The 22,519-nt window shown below is 47.0% G+C and overlaps 1 protein-coding gene across 10 annotated transcripts in view; it reads left to right on the top strand.

The window, feature by feature from the left end:
* The window catches only part of ZNF385C (zinc finger protein 385C), a 160,172-nt gene that overhangs the window by 121,518 nt on the left and 16,135 nt on the right, over positions 1-22,519 (top strand). For all 10 annotated transcript variants that reach the window (XM_081837916.1, XM_081837915.1, XM_081837917.1 and 7 more), the window contains 3 exons: positions 5,734-5,876; positions 17,150-17,260; positions 20,792-20,963. In XM_081837916.1, coding sequence (XP_081694042.1) covers positions 5,734-5,876; positions 17,150-17,260; positions 20,792-20,963 — 426 coding nt within the window. The remainder of the gene's footprint in view (positions 1-5,733; positions 5,877-17,149; positions 17,261-20,791; positions 20,964-22,519) is intronic.

The raw sequence follows: 22,519 nt of genomic DNA, 5'->3' as shown, positions 1-22,519 counted from the left end.
CTCCTGTCCCCCAAAAACAGTACTTCTGTCTTGTCAGGATTCAACCTCAATCTGTTAGCCGCCATCCATCCTCCAACCGCTTCCAGACACTCACACAGGACCTTTACCGCCTTCACTGGTTCTGATTTAAAAGAGAGGTAGAGCTGGGTATCATCTGCATACTGATGAACACCCAGCCCAAACCTCCTGATGATCCCTCCCAGCGGCTGCATGTAGATGTTGAAAAGCATGGGGGAGAGGACAGAACCCTGAGGCACCCCACAAGTGAGCGGCCAGGGGTCTGAACACTCATCCCCCACCACCACTTTCTGAACACGGCCCAGGAGGAAGGAGCGGAACCACTGTATGACAGTGCCCCCAGCTCCCAGCCCCTCAAGACGGTCCAGAAGGATGTCATGGTCGATGGTATCAAACGCCGCTGAGAGATCCAGCAGAACTAGGAAACAGCTCTCACCTTTGTCCCTAGCCCGCCGGAGATCATCAACCAGTGCGACCAAGGCAGTTTCAGTCCCATGATGAGGCCTGAATCCCGACTGGAAGGGATCCAAATGGTCCGCTTCTTCCAGGCGTGCCTGGAGTTGTTCAGCAACCACTCGCTCAATCACCTTGCCCAAGAATGGGAGGTTTGAGACTGGGCGATAGGTTTGCGGAGGTTTGAGACTGGGCGGAGGTTTGAGACTGTAGATTGCAAGGATCGCTGAAGGGTGCCCTGCATTACTCTGAGTATTTCACATGCTCTGCCTTCACTTGAATAGTGCTGCCAATATCTCTTGTGCATTACACCCCCACCACCACAGGAGTCGGTTGGCAGATGTTATTTGACAGAAGCGAAAGTGATATACCCAGCATTAGAGGTATAAGAGGTATAACCCCAGTTGGTCCCCTACACAGTTGTGCCCCATATTTCATTCTGTGCATCTTGAGTTGTATTCAAGTGAACCCATTAACGTTAAAGGACCTAAGTCGGTCGTGCCCATAAATTTCAGTGGGGCTACTCTGAGCAGAATATACGTTTGCTACAATCCTTTGTTAGCCAAAAGTGGGAGGGAGGGAGGGAGAAGAGAAGATAGATGCCATCAAGGTCATTCCCTTCTTCGTAGCTCAGTTAGGCCATTTAAGCCATGTTTGCACTGGGAAATCTCAGATTCAGGCCTTACACGGGTGGAATTTGAACAGAGAGTATTCAGGCCAGGAGGAGGACTGAAGGCCAAACTATACATTCATCTACATGGTTTCTGTTATGTAAACAGTGGGTATGAGGAAACCCTGAGCAGTTTTGGGACTGTAGGATGTGGGGAAGGGAAACCCCTCCCTCCCCCAATCATGGCCTTGAGTAAAATAACCTCTCTAACACTATAGTTTGTCCACCCAAGATAGTGCACCAATTTCCCAGTTTCCCCAGTTCCTGTGGAGGGTTGCAGCTTGAGCATTTCTCCTGTCAGAAGCTGGAAACTTACTACTAGAAACCTGAACATGGTGAGATCTCCTATTTCCTCGTCAGAGGAGTTCCTGGATGAGGCCGCAGGCTGTCGCTGTTCAACATTTTTTGTTGTTGTTACATTAAAGGTAAAGGTACCCCTGCCCGTACGGGCCAGTTGTGTCCGACTCTAGGGTTGTGCGCCCATCTCACTTAAGAGGCCGGGGGCCAGCGCTGTCCAGAGACACTTTCCGGGTCACATAGCCAGCGTGACGAAGCTGCTCTGGCGAGCCAGCACCAGCACAGCACACGGAAACGCCGTTTACCTTCCCGCTATATAGCGGTACCTATTTATCTACTTGCACTTAGGGGTACTTTCGAACTTCTAGGTGGGCAGGAGCTGGGACCGAAAGATGGGAGCTCACCCCGCTGCGGGGATTCGAACCGCCGACCATGCGATTGGCAAGTCCTAGGCTCTGTGGTTTAACCCACAGCACCACCCGCGTCGTTGTTACATTACTGCTGTGCAAATTGCTTGACTCCATAAAACATAATGAAATATGGCCAAACACGTTTTGACCCTATGGCTCACAATCACCACACTGGACCTAGAGACCTGAGGCATACTTACACTCCTACCTGAGTAGACTCACTTCTACCTGGCCTGGCCCCAAACTCAGCACATAGGAACAGAGCCCGATGGATCAGAACAGTGGCCCATGTAGTCCAGCATCTGTTCTTACTGTGACCAACCAAGATGCCTGTGGGAGATTTTTAAGCAGGACCTGAGCACAAGAGCAGTCTCCCTTCCTGTGGTTTTCAGCAATTGGTATTCAGAAGCAGATGAAGTTGTCCTACAGGTTCTTATCATTTAAACAAAAACTGAAAACACTGTTTGCGGATAAACTGTGGTAAAGCTGAAGAGTCAAATTATCTTTTTCCCCCATTCTTTTTTTATTGTTGATATAGACTAATGTTTATTATAGTTACTATTTTTTATGTTGATTGTATATCATGGAGGTTGTTGTTAGCTACACTGTGCTCCTATGGGAGGAAGGGTAGGATGTACGCATTAAGAAATGGTAGTAATAAGAAAGTTTGTATGGAGCAGGAAAAAGGGAGCTACAGTGAAGCTTGGGAAACCCTTGAGATGTGATCTCTCCTCCCCAACCCAGACTGTGCTGGCCTTGTGGATAGATGCGACTGGCCTCTGAATAGTTTTCCTAAATTGCAATCCCTTCCCTTCCATTCAAGGGGTCTTGGACCAGAAGGCACATTTTGAATTTTGAGAGAGTGGGCGCCAGTCACAAAATGGCTACCGTGGCATAACACAAAATTAGAAGTACAGTGGTACCTTGGGTTACATACTCTTCAGGTTACAGACTCTGCTAACCCAGAAATATTACCTCGGGTTAAGAACTTTGCTTCAGGATGAGAACAGAAATCGTGCAGCGGCAGTGCAGCGGCAGCAGGAGGCCCCATTAGCTAAAGTGGTACTTCAGGTTAAGAACAGTTTCAGGTTAAGAACAGACCTCCAGTACGAATTAAGATCTTAACCCGAGGTACCACTGTATAGTAATTGCTTCTCCCTCCTCCCCGGGACAACTTCAAGCTTGCCATGGAAGTCAGCTGTGTCCTGCTGGTTCAGATTGTGCAGATCACACAACATTGATTTCCCCACTCTACTGCACAAAATACACAAAGTGTTGCAGCTGTATTTTCTAGTACCAAGAAAAATACACATCTCTTTCTCTCTGTCCTCCCTCTCTCACACAGCTAAGCACAGAATGCAAAAAATTAAAATCTCTCCCCTTTTTTCTGCTTAAGTGCATCTCTCTCAATCAGACACATAGAGCATGTTTGAGCAACCCATTCACCCCAATTCAGAAAAGCCTCTCGACAAGCAAAGGAAACAACAACAACATTTTTTTATTTATACCCCAGCCATTCTGGGTGGCTTCCAACACACATAAAAATAACAATAAAACCTCAAACATTAATAGTAACAATCTGATCCAATATAAAAGTCACAGTAACAATAATGTAGAAGTTCACAATGCCTCCCATTAAATAAATATTTACCGACCTGGTGCCCAAGGGCACCAGCGAATGCCTTTGGAGGTTTAGGGTTGGCAATCGCTGCTCTATTCATATGTATGGAAGCTGGAAAAGGGGCAGGAATTAGGAAAGGCCTTGAAGGACCTTGAGAGCCCCCCACACCTTGCCAAATGCAGCAGAACGTTGGGGCAAGGACAGCAAAATTAAATGACCTTTAGGGCAGAAAAATATGTTGTGTTTACCTTGTATGCAGTGGCCTCTCTATGGTGCAGGTCAGCAACAATTTGTGTTTTACAAAGGAACAACATACTGGGAAAGGTTCAGAGAGGAACTTTTAAGAAGGACACGCTGGATCTAAGAAAGAAAACTGTTTAAAGGGAAGACAGAAGAAGCTGGGTATGGCCAGCCTAGAAGAAAGAAAAGCAATAAGATATTATGTTGGCCATTTTCAGTTATGGAAATAGATGCTAGTTAAAAAGAGCAAGGGGAAAGCAGCTGCTCACACTTTCCCTTTGGATGCGTGGCTTGAATAGTTTGTGTATATATCCACCCAAGACAGCGAAGTACATTCCTTACAGTTAATTGCTTTCCTTTCCTTACGGAGTATGTAATCCACCAAGTGATCACTTTCCATCTCTGTAGCTAGCAGGACAGCAGAAGTGGGCAGTTACAGGGCAAGCAATTAGCATCAGTATGGTTGCACTAATCTTGCTTTCAAAAATCTGGTTGCTGCATGGCCAAGACCAAGGCCAAGACTGTGTAAAATTAAAATTTAAAGCAGCGTCTCTGGAACTTCTAAAATGGCCTTTTTCTGAATTAAAAATTGAAGGCACACTTCACTCCATACCCTCCAACATTTCTCCGATGAAAATGTTGTTGTTGTTTAGTCGTTTAGTCATGTCCAACTCTTCGTGACCCCATGGACCAGAGCACGCCAGGCACTCCTGTCTTCCACTGCCTCCCACAGTTTGGTCAAACTCATGCTGGTAGCTTCAAGAAAACTATCCAACCATCTCGTCCTCTGTCGTCCCCTTCTCCCCAATGAAAATAGGGATGTCCATTAACACCTCCCTCGTTCTCTTAGAATGGCAAAGGTGCCAGAACTAAGTTCTGGTGAGTTCCAGCTGAAAAACAGCCCTGGGGATGTTCTATTCCATACCCTCCAACATTTAGCCAAGTATTTAAAGGCCTGTCACATGGAAGATGGAGCAAGCTTGTTTTTTCCTGCTCCGGAAGCTAGGACCAGGACCAATGGCTTTGAGTGACAAGAAAGGAGATTCCATCTAACATCTGGAAGAACTTCCTGACAGTCATGGAGGCTTTGGTTGAGATTCCTGTATTGCAGGCGTTCGGAGTAGATGGCCCTTGGGGTCCCTTCCATCTCTACAGTTCTGTGATTCCAGGTGAACACAGAACAAAAGACACTGTCTTAAGTTATTTATTTATTTATTTCCATTTCATTTATTAAATTGGCAACCACCCTTCATCCTTAGATCTCATGGCGGCTCACAGCATCAATTACATTGAGTCAGACCCTCAGTCCTCCTAGCTCAGTACTGCGCGCAGAAACTGGTAGCAGTTATTTAGGATTTCAGGCAAGAGCCTTTCCTAGAGATCAGGTGCCAGGAGTTGAACGTGGGATCTTTTGCATCTGCAAGGTAGCCAACAGCAGAAAGCGATTACAAATGGCATGACAGAAAAATCACACGCATTGAGCAGCTTATTCTCCTGTGCGTATACGTTTATTGGGCTTACTTATTTCATATGGCAAACTAAAGGTAAAGGACGACTATGGGGATGTGGAGCTCATCTCACTTTCAGGCCAAGGGAGCTGGTGTTCGTCTGCAGACAGCTTTCCGGGTCATGTGGCCAGCATGACTAAACCGTTTCTGGTGCAATGGGACACCATGACGGAAACCAGAGCGCACAGAAACGCCATTCCCACCGCGGTGGTACCTATTTATCTACTTGCACTGGCGTGCTTTCAAACTGCTCGGTTGGCAGGAGCTGGGGACAGAGCAATGGGAGCTCACCCCGTCGCAGGGACTTGAACCGCCAATCTTCCGATCGGCAAGCCCAAGAGGCTTAGTGGTTTAGACCACAGCACCACCCACTATCCCTATATATGGCAAACTAGCACTTCTCTCGCACCACCCCATTTGTGAACGATGCAACGTATGCAGGTCTCTTTCTCATTCTACTCTGTTTCCTCTTAAACTCATGGTATTTCTTATCTCCCTTCTCTTCTTGCCTCTTAGGTCCAGCCAGCCACAATAGCTCCCTCTTGACATCGCTCCCCATCCCAGGACGGTCCCTGCATTCGCCACTGGACATCAAGCATTTCCTGACCTTCCGCTTCAATGGGGCCCCCCAGCTCAACCTCTTCCCCAACTTCAACACGGTGAGTTTGTTACTTGACCTGGTCTAAATGTTACTGAGGAGGAGGCATCCTGCTCAACCAGAGAGGTTACCAGAGAGCTTTCCCCATCTGCGGAGGGCTAACTGCAAAACTGTCCTACATCTCCTGGGTCAAAACGTGCAACGGAATCGCCGCTTGCCCCACCGTGTGATTGCTGATGTGTCCCTGCTTTCTTCTGGCCTCCTTTGCTTGGTTCAGTTTCATAATTTCTCCTGGTGATCTGCTGACTTCAAGGTCACCCAGAACACACATGCTCAGGGCTGGAGTTATGTGCGGTATCTATAGAAATACTGCAAGTGCAGGATGCCTCCACACACCCGCTCACGCCCATCAAGTTATGCCAGCCTTCTTTCGTTACAGTTGGGAAGCTTAAGCTGTCCGACTACACTTAACAAGGGACGTGAAGGTCACTGAGGATTGTTATGATGCCATGGGAATGGTCATTTGATAAGGTTGCCACTGTTGGGTGGTCTTTTGGTGGTCAGGAGATAGCTGGGGATTCCCAGAAAGGTGTGTTCAACTCACTTTTCTCTTCCATTGATTTCCTGGAAATTTTTGTGCAGTGTTTCCTTTGCAAATTTAGTTTTCCTTGTGTTATATGGAAGGTGGAAATAATAGAAGATTATCAACCCCCAGAAAGTCTAAAAATAGGGAGAAGGTGCTCTCCAAGCGGAGTCATGCTTCCATTTTCTTGAGTGTCTTTCATAAGGATAGGAGTAGCTGCTGTGCTTGACCATACCAATGGCCCATCCTGTTTCCCAGTGGACAGATGTTTCCAAGAAGCCTGTGAGCAATGCATGAACTTAACAGCTCTCTCCTGTTTTTGTCCCTAGCACTTGATATTCAGAGATACTGTGAACATGGAGGTTTTATTCAGCAGTCATGGCTAATGGCCATTGGTAGACTCGCCCTCCATTTATTTATCTGCTCCAGTCTTAAATCATCACATATTTTGATAGAAAAATCTGTAAGTGCTGTGTGAAGAAGTATTCCGCCAATCGGTTTAATTGAGTGACCCTAATTTCATCCATCTCAAACACAAATGCTGATTTTTTTTTCAATTCCCAGACAAAGCAGAGCACATCCAAAGTAGTTGGGTGGGAGACTCGCATGCCAGATACTCCAAACAGCCGGCATCCCCTTGGTTTCTGAATCATGACAGATCACAGAATTTCATCTTTTTCTTAACCCCCTCACCCCTTGCTCTCTAACATCTATTTGAAACCACTGGGTGAAACTAGTCACAGATATGAGATGAAGTGATGACATCTAGCTTTATTTTACATGCTGTCAGGTCTGCCTCTAGATCCCAGCTCACAGAGGACCAACGCCCGGTGGATATAATATACAAAGTCTTTATTGAAGTTTAGTTTCCATTTCAAGGCTCTGGGCGCGCAGACCCACGTCTCGACGCTAGACCGGCTAAGTCCCCTCTGACTCACTGCTCCTCCCACACCAGTTTAAGATCCTCGCCCGGCTCCACCTCCTACGCTGTTCTTTCCTTCGCTGGGTCTTTCTGCCCTCTGGGGTCTCCTCCTTCCTGGACTCTTCTGACGCTGACCCCCCTTGGTCTTCCCCTTCCTTCCGGCGGGCTTTAGGACCTGGCTCCCTACCCGGACTCCCTGCTGTGCCGCTCGCCTGTACATTTGAACTTGGCGCGCGCGCCCAGCCGGTAACCTTCCTCCTGACCGTTTCCCGTCTTCCTGATGTGGGCGTGACCAAACGTGACTCCTCTCCTCCCGCTGGTGGTGAGAGCACTGGTCCTGATTCCTGGGACTCCCTCTCCCCACTGCGCTCTGGTGGGGAAGCTGGTCCTGATTTCCAACTGCTGCTCAGGGACTCCCCGCTGGCCCCTTCCTCCTGGGGCTTCCCCCCTGGAACCCCCCTCGCCCTGGCCATCGGCGCTCCCTTCTGTGAGTCCTCCGATTCGCTGGAGAGGCTTGTGGAATAACTCTTTCCACTGTCACTGCCTGCTCCCCCCTCGTACTCCTCCTCCTCACTCTCCATTTGCTCCCCCTCCTGTGTCTCTCCTTCTGAACCCCTGACACATGCCTTTTTTGACCACACTCTAGGGAGGCAGGGGCGCAGGTGGCGCTGTGGGTTAAAGCCTCAGCGCCTAGGACTTGCCGATCGAAAGGTCGGCGGTTCGAATCCCTGCGGCGGGGTGCGCTCCCGCTGCTCGGTCCCAGCGCCTGCCAACCTAGCAGTTCGAAAGCACCCCCGGGTGCAAGTAGATAAATAGGGACCGCTTACTGGCGGGAAGGTAAACGGCGTTTCCGTGTGCAGCTCTGGCTCGCCAGATGCAGCGATGTCACGCTGGCCACGTGACCCGGAAGTGTCTCCGGACAGCGCTGGCCCCCGGCCTCTTAAGTGAGATGGGCGCACAACCCCAGAGTCTGTCAAGACTGGCCCGTACGGGCAGGGGTACCTTTACCTTTTTACCTAGGGAGGCAGTGGAAACCTTGAACATTGTCAGCTCTTAGATACTGGACTATGCAGCAAAACAAGATGAAACTTAATCCAGATTAGATAAAACAATTGTTGGCTTGGGGTGGAGAATTTGATAATCCAGGTATAGGTGTTCAGTTCATTTTGAATGAGGTTGCACAAGTTCACAGCCTGAGGTGCTACTTGAATTGGATGGTCCGTTGGGGCAGTGAGTAGCAGTACATTTTTACCAGCTTTGGCTGATGTGATTTCCTGTAACAATTAGAGCTGGCCATAGTCATTCATATTGTAGCACTCGCCAGATTGAACTACTGTCAAGTGCTCTGTGTGGGGTTGCCCTTAACACACCTGGAAACTTAAAACTGGTGCAAGTTGTCTGGGGCCAGACAGTTGGCACAGTCTGTTGCTGTTTGTTCTGCCCTGATTACTTACTGGTTTCCAGGTTCAATTTGAGGTGCTAGTTCTTACCTTTAAAACCTACATGACTTGATACATGGATACCTTTTGGACCATATAGTCTTCTGTTCCTCCTTTTCCCATGCACCCAATGTAACATCTGAGGTCCTGCTCTGTTCCCCCCCACTGAATTTAGTACACCAGCCATTCATGAGGAGCATGGTCTCTTGGGTTGTAGTGGTGAGCAACTAAGGAATGTCCTTTCCACCAAGGTCCACCTGACCCCATGCTGAAACTTTAGGTGCCTGGCTGGAGCCGTCTTCTTTCTAAAGGACTTTGGTGTCATCTAACTGCTGGTTCAGTTTCCTTTCTCTCTGTTCCAGTGGATTCTATGTCCACCTTTTATTGATCTGCCTGTTGATGTGGTTCCTTTGTTGGGTCTGCTGTTGTCAGTGGCTTCTGTTACTATTTGTTTTTCTGTTTTGTGTTCTTGAAAATTGGTTATTGTTTTACTGTCACTATTTTTGCAAGAGGGATTCAAGCACCTACCTACTGCAAATTTAGATTTGCACAGTTCAAGTGGATTAAAGTGCTCTGTTACCCCAGCACAACAAATCCACTTTTAAAAAGAAATGGACTTTATACAGTTTGAAAATGACAGGGAAATGCATTGAAAAATGTGGGGTTACATATGAACACCTGCAAGTAAATCGGGAGGGATGCAGGACAAATACTTCCTGTCATATACCTGATCTGCAAACAAATCAGAACATATGCTGAACAGAGACCAAACATAATCTAGCTCATGGGTAGAACAACTAAGGCCCAATCGCCTTCTCAATCCGGCCCGCAGATGGTCCGGGAATCAGCGTGTTTTTACATAAGTAGAATGTGTCTTTTTATTTAAAATGCATCTCTGGGTTATTTGTGGGGCATAGGAATTTGTTCTCCCCCCCCCCAAAAAAAAAAATATAGTCTGGCCCCCCACAAGGTCTGAGGGACAGTGGACCGGCCGCCTGCTGAAAAAGTTTGCTGGCCTTTGATCTAGCCCCTCTGCATAAGCTTAACACAATCTATCAGGATGAATGCCAAATAAACAGGTTATCTGAAGGAGCCCTTAGCCACTTCTGTTTCTTCTGAGGGCCCCTCCAAACATCCTTTTTATTGTGCATTCATAATGATTTGTGTTCATGATGCTATCAGGGAGGTCACACACAATCCTGCTTTCAATACTGTTGGCACCTGCAGAGGTTTTATGACGGTCATGCTGCTTCATTTCCAATCAGTGCCTATCCTGTAGATTTCCTGCTGAAATCCTGTAGCTTCTTATGCCACAAATGTTCTGGCTTATTTTGGTTCTCCTTTTGTTGCGCCATAGTGCCTCCACACAGCAACAATGTGGTAGCATCAGGGAAGCATTGCAGAACAAACGAAAGCAGAATAAATCCCCCACTATGATGTACTGTCGTTGTGTCCTGAACACGTTGCAGAGGACACTCACAATAAAATACCAGTCTGGAGGGGCCCTGAATTAGAATGTGAGATATAAGTTGAAAGAGAAAGAAGGAAGGAAGGATGGAAATGTTGCTTAATGGAACACTGAGGACCACAACATTTGTGTTCCTTGCTTGCTCTGCTTCTGGAAATCTGAACTGCATTCATTCTGCCTTCTTCCTCTGCCTAATCTGCTGCAAGGACATACTGAAGATTTTTTCTGGCAGCTGGGACTCCTATCTAGATGTTAAGGTAACGATATAATGTCCTTAAGCGGTGCCCTACTGTTGCTGCATACCGAATTGGAAGGAGGCTCCTGCAGGATCATCTCCTCAACCTCCTGTGCCTCAAGGCAGAATACCTGTTCCAAGCAAAGCTGAATAAACAAAGCCCCTGATCGTTCTGATTGCTTTGCTTTGCAAAAACATTCCAAGCTAATCAAAAATAATTTGTGTTTTAAGGTTTCCCAGGGCCTCCTCCCCAGATTTTGTGATCGTGGTATGGTACCTCCCCCTTGCAGCCTTCTCCCTTTTATTCCTCTGACCACTCATTGGCGTCCCATCACCAGCCCTCTGGCTCTGAGCCTTCTTCCCTTGGGTGTTTCCTAACTGGTGCCTCCCAGCACTCCTTTGCATCCAGCCAGTCCATGATGGAAGGGAATCTAAGGAACTCACCCAAGATTTCTTAAAGGAAATCAAATGTGAAATTGCTTGTCTCCTAACGAAAACAATATAAATTAGCAGCCACGCAATAAGAAGGCAGGTTCTTTTATGGATCAGTAATTGGTTAAGGAATAGGAAGCAGAGAGTAGGAATATATGGAAAGCTATCTCAGTGGTCGGGACGCAAGTGGCGCTGTGGGTTAAACCACAGAGCCTAGGACTTGCCGATCAGAAGGTCAGTGGTTCGAATCCCCGTGACAGGGTGAGCTCCCGTTGCTCGGTTCCTGCTCCTGCCAACCTAGCACGTCAAAACTGCAAGTAGATAAATAGGTAGCGCTCCGGCGGGAAGGTAGTAGATAAATAGGTACCACTCCGGTGGGAAGGTAAATGGCGTTTCCGTGCGCTGCTCTGGTTCGCCAGAAGCGGCTTAGTCATGCTGGCCACATGACCTGGAAGCTGTACGCCGGCTCCCTCGGCCAATAAAGCGAGATGAGCGCTGCAACCCCAGATTCGGTCACGACTGGACCTAACAGTCAGGGCCCCTTTACCTTTACCTTTATCTCAGTGGTAAGAGGTGGGGTCCCCCAAAGATATGTATTCTGACCGGTGCTTTTTAACTTGATCTGGAGTTATGGTGAGCAGTGACATGAGGTGGCCTAATTTCTTGATGACATCAAATTATTCAGGGTGCTAAAAACAAAAAGAGGTCATGATGTGCCCCCAAAGAATCTGTTAAAACTGGGTAAATGGGCAACATTATGGCAAATGTGATTCAGTGCCAGTAAGTGTGAAATGATGCACTGTGGGGGCAAAACATCCTCATTTTTCATAGGTGCTGATGCTGTCCAAGCTGAAGGTGTGTGACCAGGAAAGAGAGATTGGGGTGGTGGTGGGTAGCTCAAGGAAAATATTGACCTGCGTCAAGCAGCTGTGAAAAAGGTTGAACAGCATTCTGAATGCCAGGGCCTCATGATAATTGCTTCCAAATTCTTCTTGATACCCACAGTGAAGAACCCAGTGAAGGCCACTTCTCTCCTCACCGATGTTGCCATGAAAAGTGGGGAATGGATGGAAGCAACTACTCTGGCTAATTTTGAGCTGAGCCTCAATTTTGGAGTGGTTGGCCTTGACTCCTAAGTAGCCCAGCAGTTCTGAACTGGGAAGTTCGTCTTCCAAACTTCGTTGGCATCACTTTTGCTTTTCTTTTATTTCAGATTTCCACCCACCCAGCACTAAAAAATAAAATGGTGGTGGTGCTTATCTGATCTATCGTTAACTGGTATGCAAACCCATCTCTTGATCCTGTCCCACAAGCTGCAAACTACTAGCATACAGAAACCTTCCAAGCTTCAGTGGTTCTATGGAAACTATTCATTTCCAAACAAACAATTCCATGCTAGGAAGGTGTCCTGAAGTTCTCTCAGATGTGCAAAGCTCTTGAAGATTTAACAGCCACTTGCAAAAAGGCACAGTTTGAACCCCTCCTGTCTCTCTCTCTCTTTGCTTACCCATCTCTGACCTCCAGAGACTTGACAGGAAGTTCAGCGCCACAGTCTCTATTTATATATCGGTGGGAACATCCCAGGGATAAAACAGAAGTAATTCGAGTCAATCCAAATTGGTTATAAAGCAGAGATATAGGATTTTATTTTTTATTTTTTAAAACCACTCGGAATACACTGCCCTCAAAATACACTCTTCGGTTTTCAGACAGTTCTCTCCCTTAGCTGGGAGGTGCAGAAAGATCTTTCCAGCAAACCTTCTGGAATAAGCACATCAAGAGCAGGAGAAATTGGTAGGTAGGTACCAACTGCAATCTGTTGGAACGCACCTGATGTTTTAAGTTTTTCCCTTCAAGGTAAATTAGGAGAGCCATTGCCTGTGCTGTGCTTTCTTGAATCGGGATTTTGCATATATAGGTAGGGAGAGTGTAGCTGCCTGCCTGGTTGTTTTAAAAATGGGAGTGTTTGGATTCTCAAGCAACCGTGAAGCATCAGCAGTGCTTGGGATTCATTGGCTGAACAGTTTGTTCTCCAAGGGGGAGCGGGACAGTATGTCAGCTCCCGATTGAGCTTGCTGTTAGGGTCAAGGAACTAGACTGGGAAATCTCAGCAGGCTTGCATGGTCCCATGGATAGGCTATTGACACTTCATTTGGGTGCATAGTTTGGGCACCTTTAGGAAAGGCTATGAGCATCCCTGTTGATCCCATATCCCGATGGCACACTGAATTGGACCAACCGATCCCAGTAGCTATCTTGATCTCTGATGCTAGAACTCAGTATTGCCTCAAATTGCCAACAGTGACCAGAAATGATGAAGCTTTGCAAAGAGCATATTGGTGATTGTTGGTGAAACCTTGCTCTAGGTCTCTTTGCTGCATGTTCTGTAATATTGTGTCTGTGTGTGTCTGTGTGTGCGCGCGCATGTAATTGTGGAAGGGGCCCTTTTATGCATTGCATGACTCTTTTGGACCAAGCCACCCAGAAAAATCTGTCAGGCCACCTCACTTCTAGCTCCCATGTTGTAAAAGCCTCCTCATTCACCCTGCGGCTTTTATGCTGAATTGCTGGACTGATTGTTGATGATTGCCTTTGTCTGCCAATTTGTTACTCATTTGTTTTATTGCGTTACCCCTGTCATAAATGATTGACTTTTAGAATGGGGAAGCTGTACATCTAATTTTGTGGGAAGTCGATTGATACAGTTTTGTAAATAAATTAAATATAAATAAATTATGGCAGTCGCGACCCCAAGATGTGCTGATAGCCACTTGCTGTGATAATAACGGGAATTACTATCATCAGCACCACAACAAATAAGGCACTGTGTGGAAATTAGACAGCAGTCCTGGGCACACTTATCCAGAAGTACCATGCGTAGGATTTTGGCCTGAACATACAGGAAGAGCCCCCTGGCTACTTATAATCTAAAGATGGCTTTTAAAAAGGATGAGACAAATTCATGCAGACGATTAGCTATGCTACAAGTGAAGCATCCATGTGCAGAGGGGGCATACCTCAGAATTTGAGTTGTTACTTTTTCTTTCCCTTCTTTGAGAGCCAGTGTGGTGTAGTGGTTAAGAGCAGTAGATTCGTAATCTGGGGAACCAGGTTAGCGTCTCCGCTCCTCCACATGCAGCTGCTGGGTGACCTTGGGCCAGTCACACTTCTTTGAAGTCTCTCAGCCCCACTCACCTCACAGAGTGTTTGTTGTGGGGGAGGAAGAGAAAGGAGAATGTTAGCCGCTTTGAGACTCCTTAAAGGGAGTGAAAGGCGGGATATCAAATCCAAACTCTTCTTCTTCTTCTTCTTTGCTTGGCTCTTGCTTCTGTTTTGTTTTTTAATGTCCTCTGTTTTGGGTCAATGGAGGGATTGTACTCAGATGAAGGTGATGGCTGGCTGTTGAAAGGTCCCGTGTAAGAGGCAGGGAAGGGAAGATCTCCCAGAGTGGGAAGCTGGGAGAAGAAGCTCCCAGGTGAAATCTTAACCCTTGTCTTAACACAGAAAGAGGTGGAAGATCTACCTGTGAGAGAATATTTTGCATTCTTCTTCCTCTTTCTTCTGTCTTTGTTTAGATCAATTAAAGTTTTTTATTGTATTTTATTATGGAAAGCCTTAATAAAATATTTTTTTAAAAGAAAAGAGTATGAGTCGTGGTGGTGGAACGGTAGGTCCATGCTTACTGATGTGTCAGGGGCCACCTTTTAGGGGGAAAATGCTGGGTTGTGGATCTTTGGTTCTGTCCCGCAAGTCAGCTCTTGTTTTCCAATTGTGTGCTGCCATGGATGCTTTTTTAACTGGAGAAAAGAATTGTTAACTGTTATGTACTAAGCTTGGATCCTAGAACAATAGGCAGGTAGGATCGTAGAATGCAACAACTGATTGGCTTGCAGGAGAAAACCAATCAGGCCCCGGGAGGAAGTTAATCAGCCTATTAGGCTGGTAGGATCATAGAATGCAACAACTGATTGGCTTGCAGGAGAAAACCAATCAGGCTCCGGGAGGAAGTTAATCAGCCTATTAGGCTGGCAGGATCGTAGAATGCAACAACTGATTGGCAGGAAAAGACCAATCAGGCTCCAGGAGGGAAGCAAAATCAGCCAATCAGATGGGACTCATTGTGTAAATAATGTATATAAAAGCCTAAGGTGTGGGGCGCAATCCAATCACTGTTTACAAGCTGCAATAAAGAGCATGAAATCACTGCCGGACTCCGACTCTATTTCACTAACCATCGAGGGTGAAATGGAGTAAATGAAAAGAGATCTCTCTTCTCCCTCACCTCCTGTGATCAGGTGATGGACCTGCCTCCATCTTGCACGGCATCCCTGCACCAGGTGGTTACTGCTTTGAGCACGCCACCTTCAAGATTGGGACAGAAGGTTCCTTTGATCACTCAAAATTCTCTGATCCAACACCAACACTGTCCTTCCTGCCTCTGAACCTGCATGTGCCTCGTCATTTTTATTCCAGATGAGTGAGTAAAAATTTCATCATGAGCATGGGAAGGCACCACTTCATTAATCACCTTCTGTTGCCAGTTCTGCTCCCTTTGGGGATGGAATTTAGGGGTCCAGATAATGATTCCCTTGTCTGCACGCTTTGCCTGCTAGACTGATGCACCTGTCTGGACAACTAAATAGCTTTGTTGAGAAATACGATCACCTTCAAACCTCAATCTCTCTCCCCTCTTCCTGACAGCCAGCCTCGGATAAGATAATCTTCCAGAGCCACAGGGCTAAGAGAACAATACGTGCATTATAGATTATGGTTGTGCTCAAACACACACATTATTTTTATATTAGTTTCCCCCACCCCTTCCCTTCCCCCCTTTCTACCTCCCTGTTCTCTCCTCTAATCCGTTTCTACGTTACTTAATGCAATCATTTTTTTTGAACTTAAAGTAGATTTTCGAACACTATGGAAACAAATGAAACCAAGAATTGCAGCAAAATGCAGTAGTGGATGTAGATTCCACCCTAGGTTGCTGCAGAAGTTCCTGAATCCAGTTGGCTATTTAACCTAGGTTTTTAAAGCCCTGCACATTACTTTTAAGTTATCAGAAAACCATGGAAGACTACATGGCCAGGCTCCAGTTTCCTGGTATTGCATAAATAAGTTCCAGAAAAAACGAAAATAAAAAAGCCAAAAGACTAGGGATGAGGAAATGTTGGTCTCTCACAAGTTTCTAATTTTTTCCAGTCTTGAGTTTAGTTTACCATATTTCTGCATTGCTTTGCCATTTCATTTGATTTTTTTTAAAAGTCATCAGCATTTAGTGTGCATTTCTCTTAATATATAAATCTTTGCATGCAATTTTGCCTAATGTGCACAATATTGCAAGCAGTTTCCCCTGATATAATGCATTGTATCTTTTCACCAGGATATGCATTTTTATGCACACGCCCCTCTAAAATATGCATTTCTGTACATTTCGGGGGTGCTGGAGAACCGCGTTGCAAAATTTGTAGAAGTGCAAGTTTCAAAAGATCGACGCTTTTTGGTTTGCATTTTGTGACAAGAATCATGATTTAAATAGGTTTGTATTAAAATTCAAAGCTGAACTGAATTTCTCTCTCGTTCCTGCTTGTGTCACCTTAAAGACCTAACAAATTCATTATGGGACTTCACTTTGGGAAACGGCTTACCAGGTGAGGGCAGCTGATGGGTCTCAAACCGTTGGTGAGTTAGGGACTTCCTCTACATGTGACGACAGGCTCTGGCAGATTGAGCAGACAAGACAAATAGTGGGTTTCCTTTTTTTTGTATTTTTGTTCAAGAATACCCACATTAAGGTCATAGGCGTGGGGGGTCTGTCCTGGAATAGAGGCAGACTGTATTGATCTGTCTTTTCTATTCACTGGGTGGCTATTGCAGTGTATAAGGAGTTTATTTGCATCTGTTCCATCAGTTATGACTGATAAACTCCTTGTTTCCTCAGCAACACACAGCTGGGGAGTGTTTGTGGTATTCTAGGGTACGTTCTCAACTCATAGGGGGCAACAGTGAGGTCCAATAAGTCGGACAAGCACCTTGCAAGAACTGTGCGCTGCAGAACATTTCCCCCACCATGAGAATCCTCTTCCAATATACAGGGGTTCTGTGGCAGGTGAGTGTGTGATTTTCGGCAAAAAGTTAAATGTGGAATGGCTTCCCTCGTGGCAGAACATTTTTTGAGGTGTGTTGCTCTAGCCTTCTGTCTCTCTGAAGCATCGGCTGACTCGTGTCTGCTTTTCTCCACACCCTCCCTTCTAGATGGATCCAGTACAGAAAGCAGTGATCAACCACACTTTTGGTGTCCCCAACCTACTCAAGAAAAAGCAGTTCATCTCTTGTAATATTTGCCACCTCAGATTCAACTCTGCGGTAAGGCACGTCTTTACGGGAGCTGGGACAGGCCGGGGGGTGGGGGCGGACAAGCCAGATGTGTCTGGTGGGAAGGAGGCCCACTCCACACCCCAAATTCTACAGTTCCTTGGAGTGAGTAAGGAAAGAGAGCCTTGGAAAGGGTACTGGGGTGGCTTTTGGAGACCATTTCATATGGATGCTCCATTTGTGTTGGCTTGGAAAACAACAGCAGCCTCTTGGAAACAAAAGCACATGACAAAGTTCACCTTCTGAGGAGCCTCAGTCAGATGCTAACTGGTCCAGTTGGGTAGGAGCCACAACTTGAAAATACCCTAGTCGGAGTCAGACTTCCTTATAAATCATCATCATTTTAACTTACATTTGTAGGCTAGCTTTAGAGCACTAAAAGTAGCCCTCGTCAGTCAGTCTTTCCAGCAACTCTGTAAGGTAGGTCAGTAATATTATTACACCCTTATTGCATATGGGAGGCTAACACTAAGGCATGGGTAGGCAAACTAAGGCCCAGGGGCCAGATCCGGCCCAATCGTCTTCTAAATCCGGCCCGTGGATGGTCCAGGAATCAGTGTGTTTTTACGTGAGTAGAATGTGTGCTTTTATTTAAAATGCATCTCTGGGTTATTTGTGGGGTATAGGAATTCGTTCATCCCCACCCCCAATATAGTCTGCCCCCCCCCAAGGTGTGAGGGGCAGTGGACTGGCCCCCTGCTGAAAAAGTTTGCTGATCCCTGCACTAAGGGGTCATCCACACTTCTGTTGCCCCGCAGCTTCTCCCTGGAAAAACGCATGGTTTAGCGCTAAATCACAACAGCGGTATTCGGGTTTTCTGTGGCCTGCCCTTTGTTCCGATTTAGCACTAAAGAGCGGGTTTTTCTAGGGGAAGGCAAAACTGCTTGGACTCATGCTTTCCAGACACGGGGCAAGCAGAATTGTGGACAACCCCTAGATAAGAGCTTGCTTTAGGGCATTTGTTGCCTTTTGTCAATGGCAAGATTTGAACTCGGGTGTCCTCCTCTCTTTTCACCACGCGTCCTGGGACTTGTGATCCCAGGCCCAGATCCCCAGAAGGAAATAGATATAGTCCATGCGTTTTTGAGAGTGGCTTCCTCTGCTGCCACCTTAACATGATGCAAGCGTCTGGCCTTTGAAGAAGAGGGCAGCAGTGGAGATGGCAGAGTGGAGAATCGAGGCGAGGTTGTTTGCCCTCCTCTGTTTCACTCCCAAGAATTCAAGGGCGCTTGCAGAGTCAAAACACTCCTGCATCATCTTACGCTCTTCTGGCAATGCGCTGTTATTTGGCTCTGGCGAAAGGAAGGAACTGCAGCAGGGAGAGGAGCCAAGGAATATTCGTACTGCCAGTAGGCCACAGTCGACCTGCCAGCGCTCCTTTGCCCCTGTAAAAGCTCCTGGTTCAGGGTTTCTCCCTGGTCTTCTAATAAGCTACAAACCTGTCTTTGTGTAGCTTTTCCTCTCCCTTTTGCTTTTCCTTACCCTAGACTGCTCAGGCCCGGGGGGGGGGGGGGGGGCTCACAATTCGGCTATGTCACTTTTGGCTCTGTGGTGATTGCTGGTCATCCAGCAAAAGCAGTGTGTCCTTCTTGCCTCAACCTGCCTCGCCACTCTCTCACACACACACTACCCCTTGCTTTTTGCTATAAGCCTCCCATTTTATACCGTGACAACTTTCACCCCCTCCCTCCCTCCCTCCCTCCCTCCCTCCCTCCCTCACACTGCGCACCCATATAATTCAATTCCTGGCATTGTTCACTGCCTGGCAAAGTGGAGATAAGGCACATTGCCCCTGATTAAATGCAACCCACTGCTTGTTTCAAAAGGAGCTTTTGGGCAAAAGGAAATAAAAATGGGAGGCGTCATAAAAGAACGCATACGGCGAACAGCTTCAACATACAAAATAAAGTAACATAGCTAAATCTATATCCTTTAGGAGGAGGAGGAGGACGTGACTGTCAGCTATTGTCACTTCCCGGGGTGCATGTCTAACATGCAGTGTATGTTCACAGGCGGGCAGGCCAGAATATGTGTGTGTGTGTAATAGGGTATATTCTTTCCTTTATCCTTCCCCACCTTTCTGTGGGAAGGTTGAATCAATTAGCACACACTTCATGTCCCCCTGCCTGTGCGATGCTGATAATATTTTTTTTTAAAAAAAAGACTACAAAGGGATATTGAGTGACCACCCTCCCCTGCTCCCCCCCCCCCCAAAATGCTTGTGTGTTTAGCAGTCAGAGACAATTCTCCCCATTGTCGCCAGAATGAATAGCTCTGCGGCAAATTCATGGAAACTTAAAATCCAATCTGAATTAAAATGAGGGTGCTGCTTGGCGGTTCGTCCTCGTTTGCATAATGTTTGAGGTAGGAGGGGCTGTTGCAGACCCCTTGCACACAGAATGAGGAGGCAGGCTATGGGGAATTCTTCCGAGTGCCAGAGTTTCCTACCACTCTCCACCCCCCACTGTAAAAGTTGTGGGAAGCATCCCTAAGGTCACGTGTTATGCTGTGCTCTTTTTTAAAAAAAGCAAGTTTGGGTCAATTTCACTTTTGGAGAGTAAGGGCTCACTCACACTTCTTCAGGTTTTCTGCCAATTGGCATTTGCTATGATTCAGCGATAAAGAGTATGTTTTTCCTGGGAAAGCCGCTGGGCAAACGGAAAAGCTCTTGGGCCCATGTTTCCAAGCCGTGACACCCTGTCAGTTTTGTCTCCCTCTTCTGGACCTTTCCTGCTTTTCCGCCAAAGACATTTCCCTCTAGGGATGGGGAGGGGATGTACACAGAATTGTATGTAGGGATTAAATACTCACGTTTTGTTTTTGCTGCCTGTGGTGTTCTCCAGCACCCCAGAAGGAATGGGTGGCAGGTGCAAGATAAATAAATCCTCCTTCTAAGTGTAGCTCCACCAGGTAAGGGCTTGTCCAAACTTTCAGTTGTCCCACTGCTTTCCCCCAGAAAAAACCCTCTGTGTATCACTAAATCAGAGCAAATGTCAACTGGGTTTTCTGCAGATTGACTTTTGCTCCAATTCAGCAGTAAAGAGAGGGTTTTCCTGGAGAAAGCAGCATGGCAAACCACTTGGGCCTTTGCCTAGAAAGCACAGGACAAGCATGAAACCTCTCGGACGCTTTTTAGGCCCAGGACAAACAGAAATGTGGATGAGCCCTTTAAAAAGGTGGTAATTCGCGCCATAGACTTTCTTTGAATTTACATACAGTGGTACCCTGGGTTACATACGCTTCAGGTTACATACGCTTCAGGTTACAGACTCCGCTAACCCAGAAATATTACCTTGGGTTAAGTACTTTGCTTCAGGATGAGAACAGAAATCGTGCTCTGGCGGCGCAGTGGCAGCAGGAGGCCCCATTAGCTAAAGTGGTGCTTCAAGTTAAGAACAGTTTCAAGTTAAGAACGGACCTCCAGAACGAATTAAGTACTTAACCCGAGGTACCACTGTACTGCAGAATGGCCTTTGAAACCACCTTTCCCTCTCTCATCGCTCCATATTTGCCATCTTGCAGAATCAAGCTGAGGCGCATTACAGAGGCCACAAGCATGCCCGGAGACTCAAAGCCATTGAAGCAGTGAAAAACAAGCAGAAGACTGTGGATGGCAGCGGCAGCCAAGAAAAAACAGCTGCTGACTTTGACACCGCACTGGACCTCAGCGGAGACACCGGCCACAGCAATGCAGGTACCAGTGGTGGCCCACAAAGCCCTGCCCTCTGTCCTGCGTTATGTTCCGAGATTGTGGAAATGTTCTCTCTACTTGGAAACTGGGTGGGGTGATAACCTGGACGCATTTTTAAGGCAATATAAGATGGTACGTGGGGGTTATTTAGTTAATCTTGGTCAAATTAGACCTGGCGTCGAACATATCCCTTTGCCTCCTGCCACAATGGGAGCTAGTGTGCTGGACTAGGACCTGGGTTCAAATCCCCACTCAGCCATGAATCTCACTGGGCAATCTTTGGCCAGTCACTCACTCTTGGCCTAGTCAACCTCACAGGGTTGTTGTGGAGATTAAATGAGGAGTGGGAAGAACCATGGAAGCCACCTCGAGTTCTTTGGAGAAAAATGTTGACTATAAGTGCAATAAATCATAGAATTGTAGAGTTGGAAGGGACACTGAGGGTCATCTGGTCCAGCCCCCTGCAATGCAGGAATAATCCGCTGCCCCATACGGGGATCGAACCTGCAACCTTGGCATTATCAGCACCATGCTCTAACCAACTGAGCTACCCAGAGAAGTTCATCAATAATAATAAATAAATACAATGAAGTAGGGGGGTGTTTTCCCACTGAAAATCCCTCCCCATGCGCTGCTAGCCATTTCAAAAGGGAATCTGCAAATAGCAGCTATGAAGGAGAGATGATTTTCAGTAGGAAAATGGCATTGGCAAAAGTGTTGAATCTCTTTCTCATCCACGGTCCTGATGTGGAGTGGGCCCTCCTCTGTGCAGCTGCTATTTTGGTTATGGGAGAGGGAAAATGACACCAGACCTCCTCTAGAGTAAGTAAAAAGGTAAAGGACCCCTGACCATTAGGTCCATTCGTGACCGACTCTGGGGTTGTGGCGCTCATCTCACTTTATTGGCTGAGGGAGCTGGCATACAGCTTCCGGGTCATGTGGCCAGCATGACTAAACTACTTCTGGCGAACCAGAGCAGCGCACAGAAACGCCGTTTACCTTCCCGCTGGAGTGGTACCTATTTATCTACTTGCACTTTGACGTGCTTTCGAACTGCTAGGTTGGCAGGAGCTGAGACTGAGCAACGGGAGCTCACCCTGTTGCGGGGATTCGAACCGCTGACCTTCCGATCGGGCAAGCCCTAGGCTTAGTTGTTTAGACCATAGTGCCACCCGCGTCCCATAGAGTAAGTACTACATCCCATTCTGGGAAAAGCAGGTCTCCCTTGAAGAGGTCATTCCACATATGGTTGAGAAAGCCCCTGCCTCACCACCAGAGGGGTACCGAGGGCCTGGCGAAACCGGTCTCCACCAGGTGGAGGGCGCAAAAATCACCTGCCAGGTGTTGGAGTCAGTGTGACAGTGTGACGCGGCAGCTAAAAAAGCCAATGCAATTCTGGGCTGCATCAATAGGAATATAGCATCTAGATCAAGGGAAGTAATAGTGCCACTGTATTCTGCTCTGGTCAGACCTCACCTGGAGTACTGTGTCCAGTTCTGGGCACCACAGTTCAAGAAGGACACTGAGAAACTGGAACGGGTCCAGAGGAGGGCAACCAA

This window comes from Podarcis erhardii, assembly GCF_964252035.2.
Source record: "Podarcis erhardii genome assembly, chromosome: 13".
NCBI classification, from domain to species: domain Eukaryota; kingdom Metazoa; phylum Chordata; class Lepidosauria; order Squamata; family Lacertidae; genus Podarcis; species Podarcis erhardii.
This window is presented reverse-complemented; position numbering and strand designations above follow the sequence as displayed.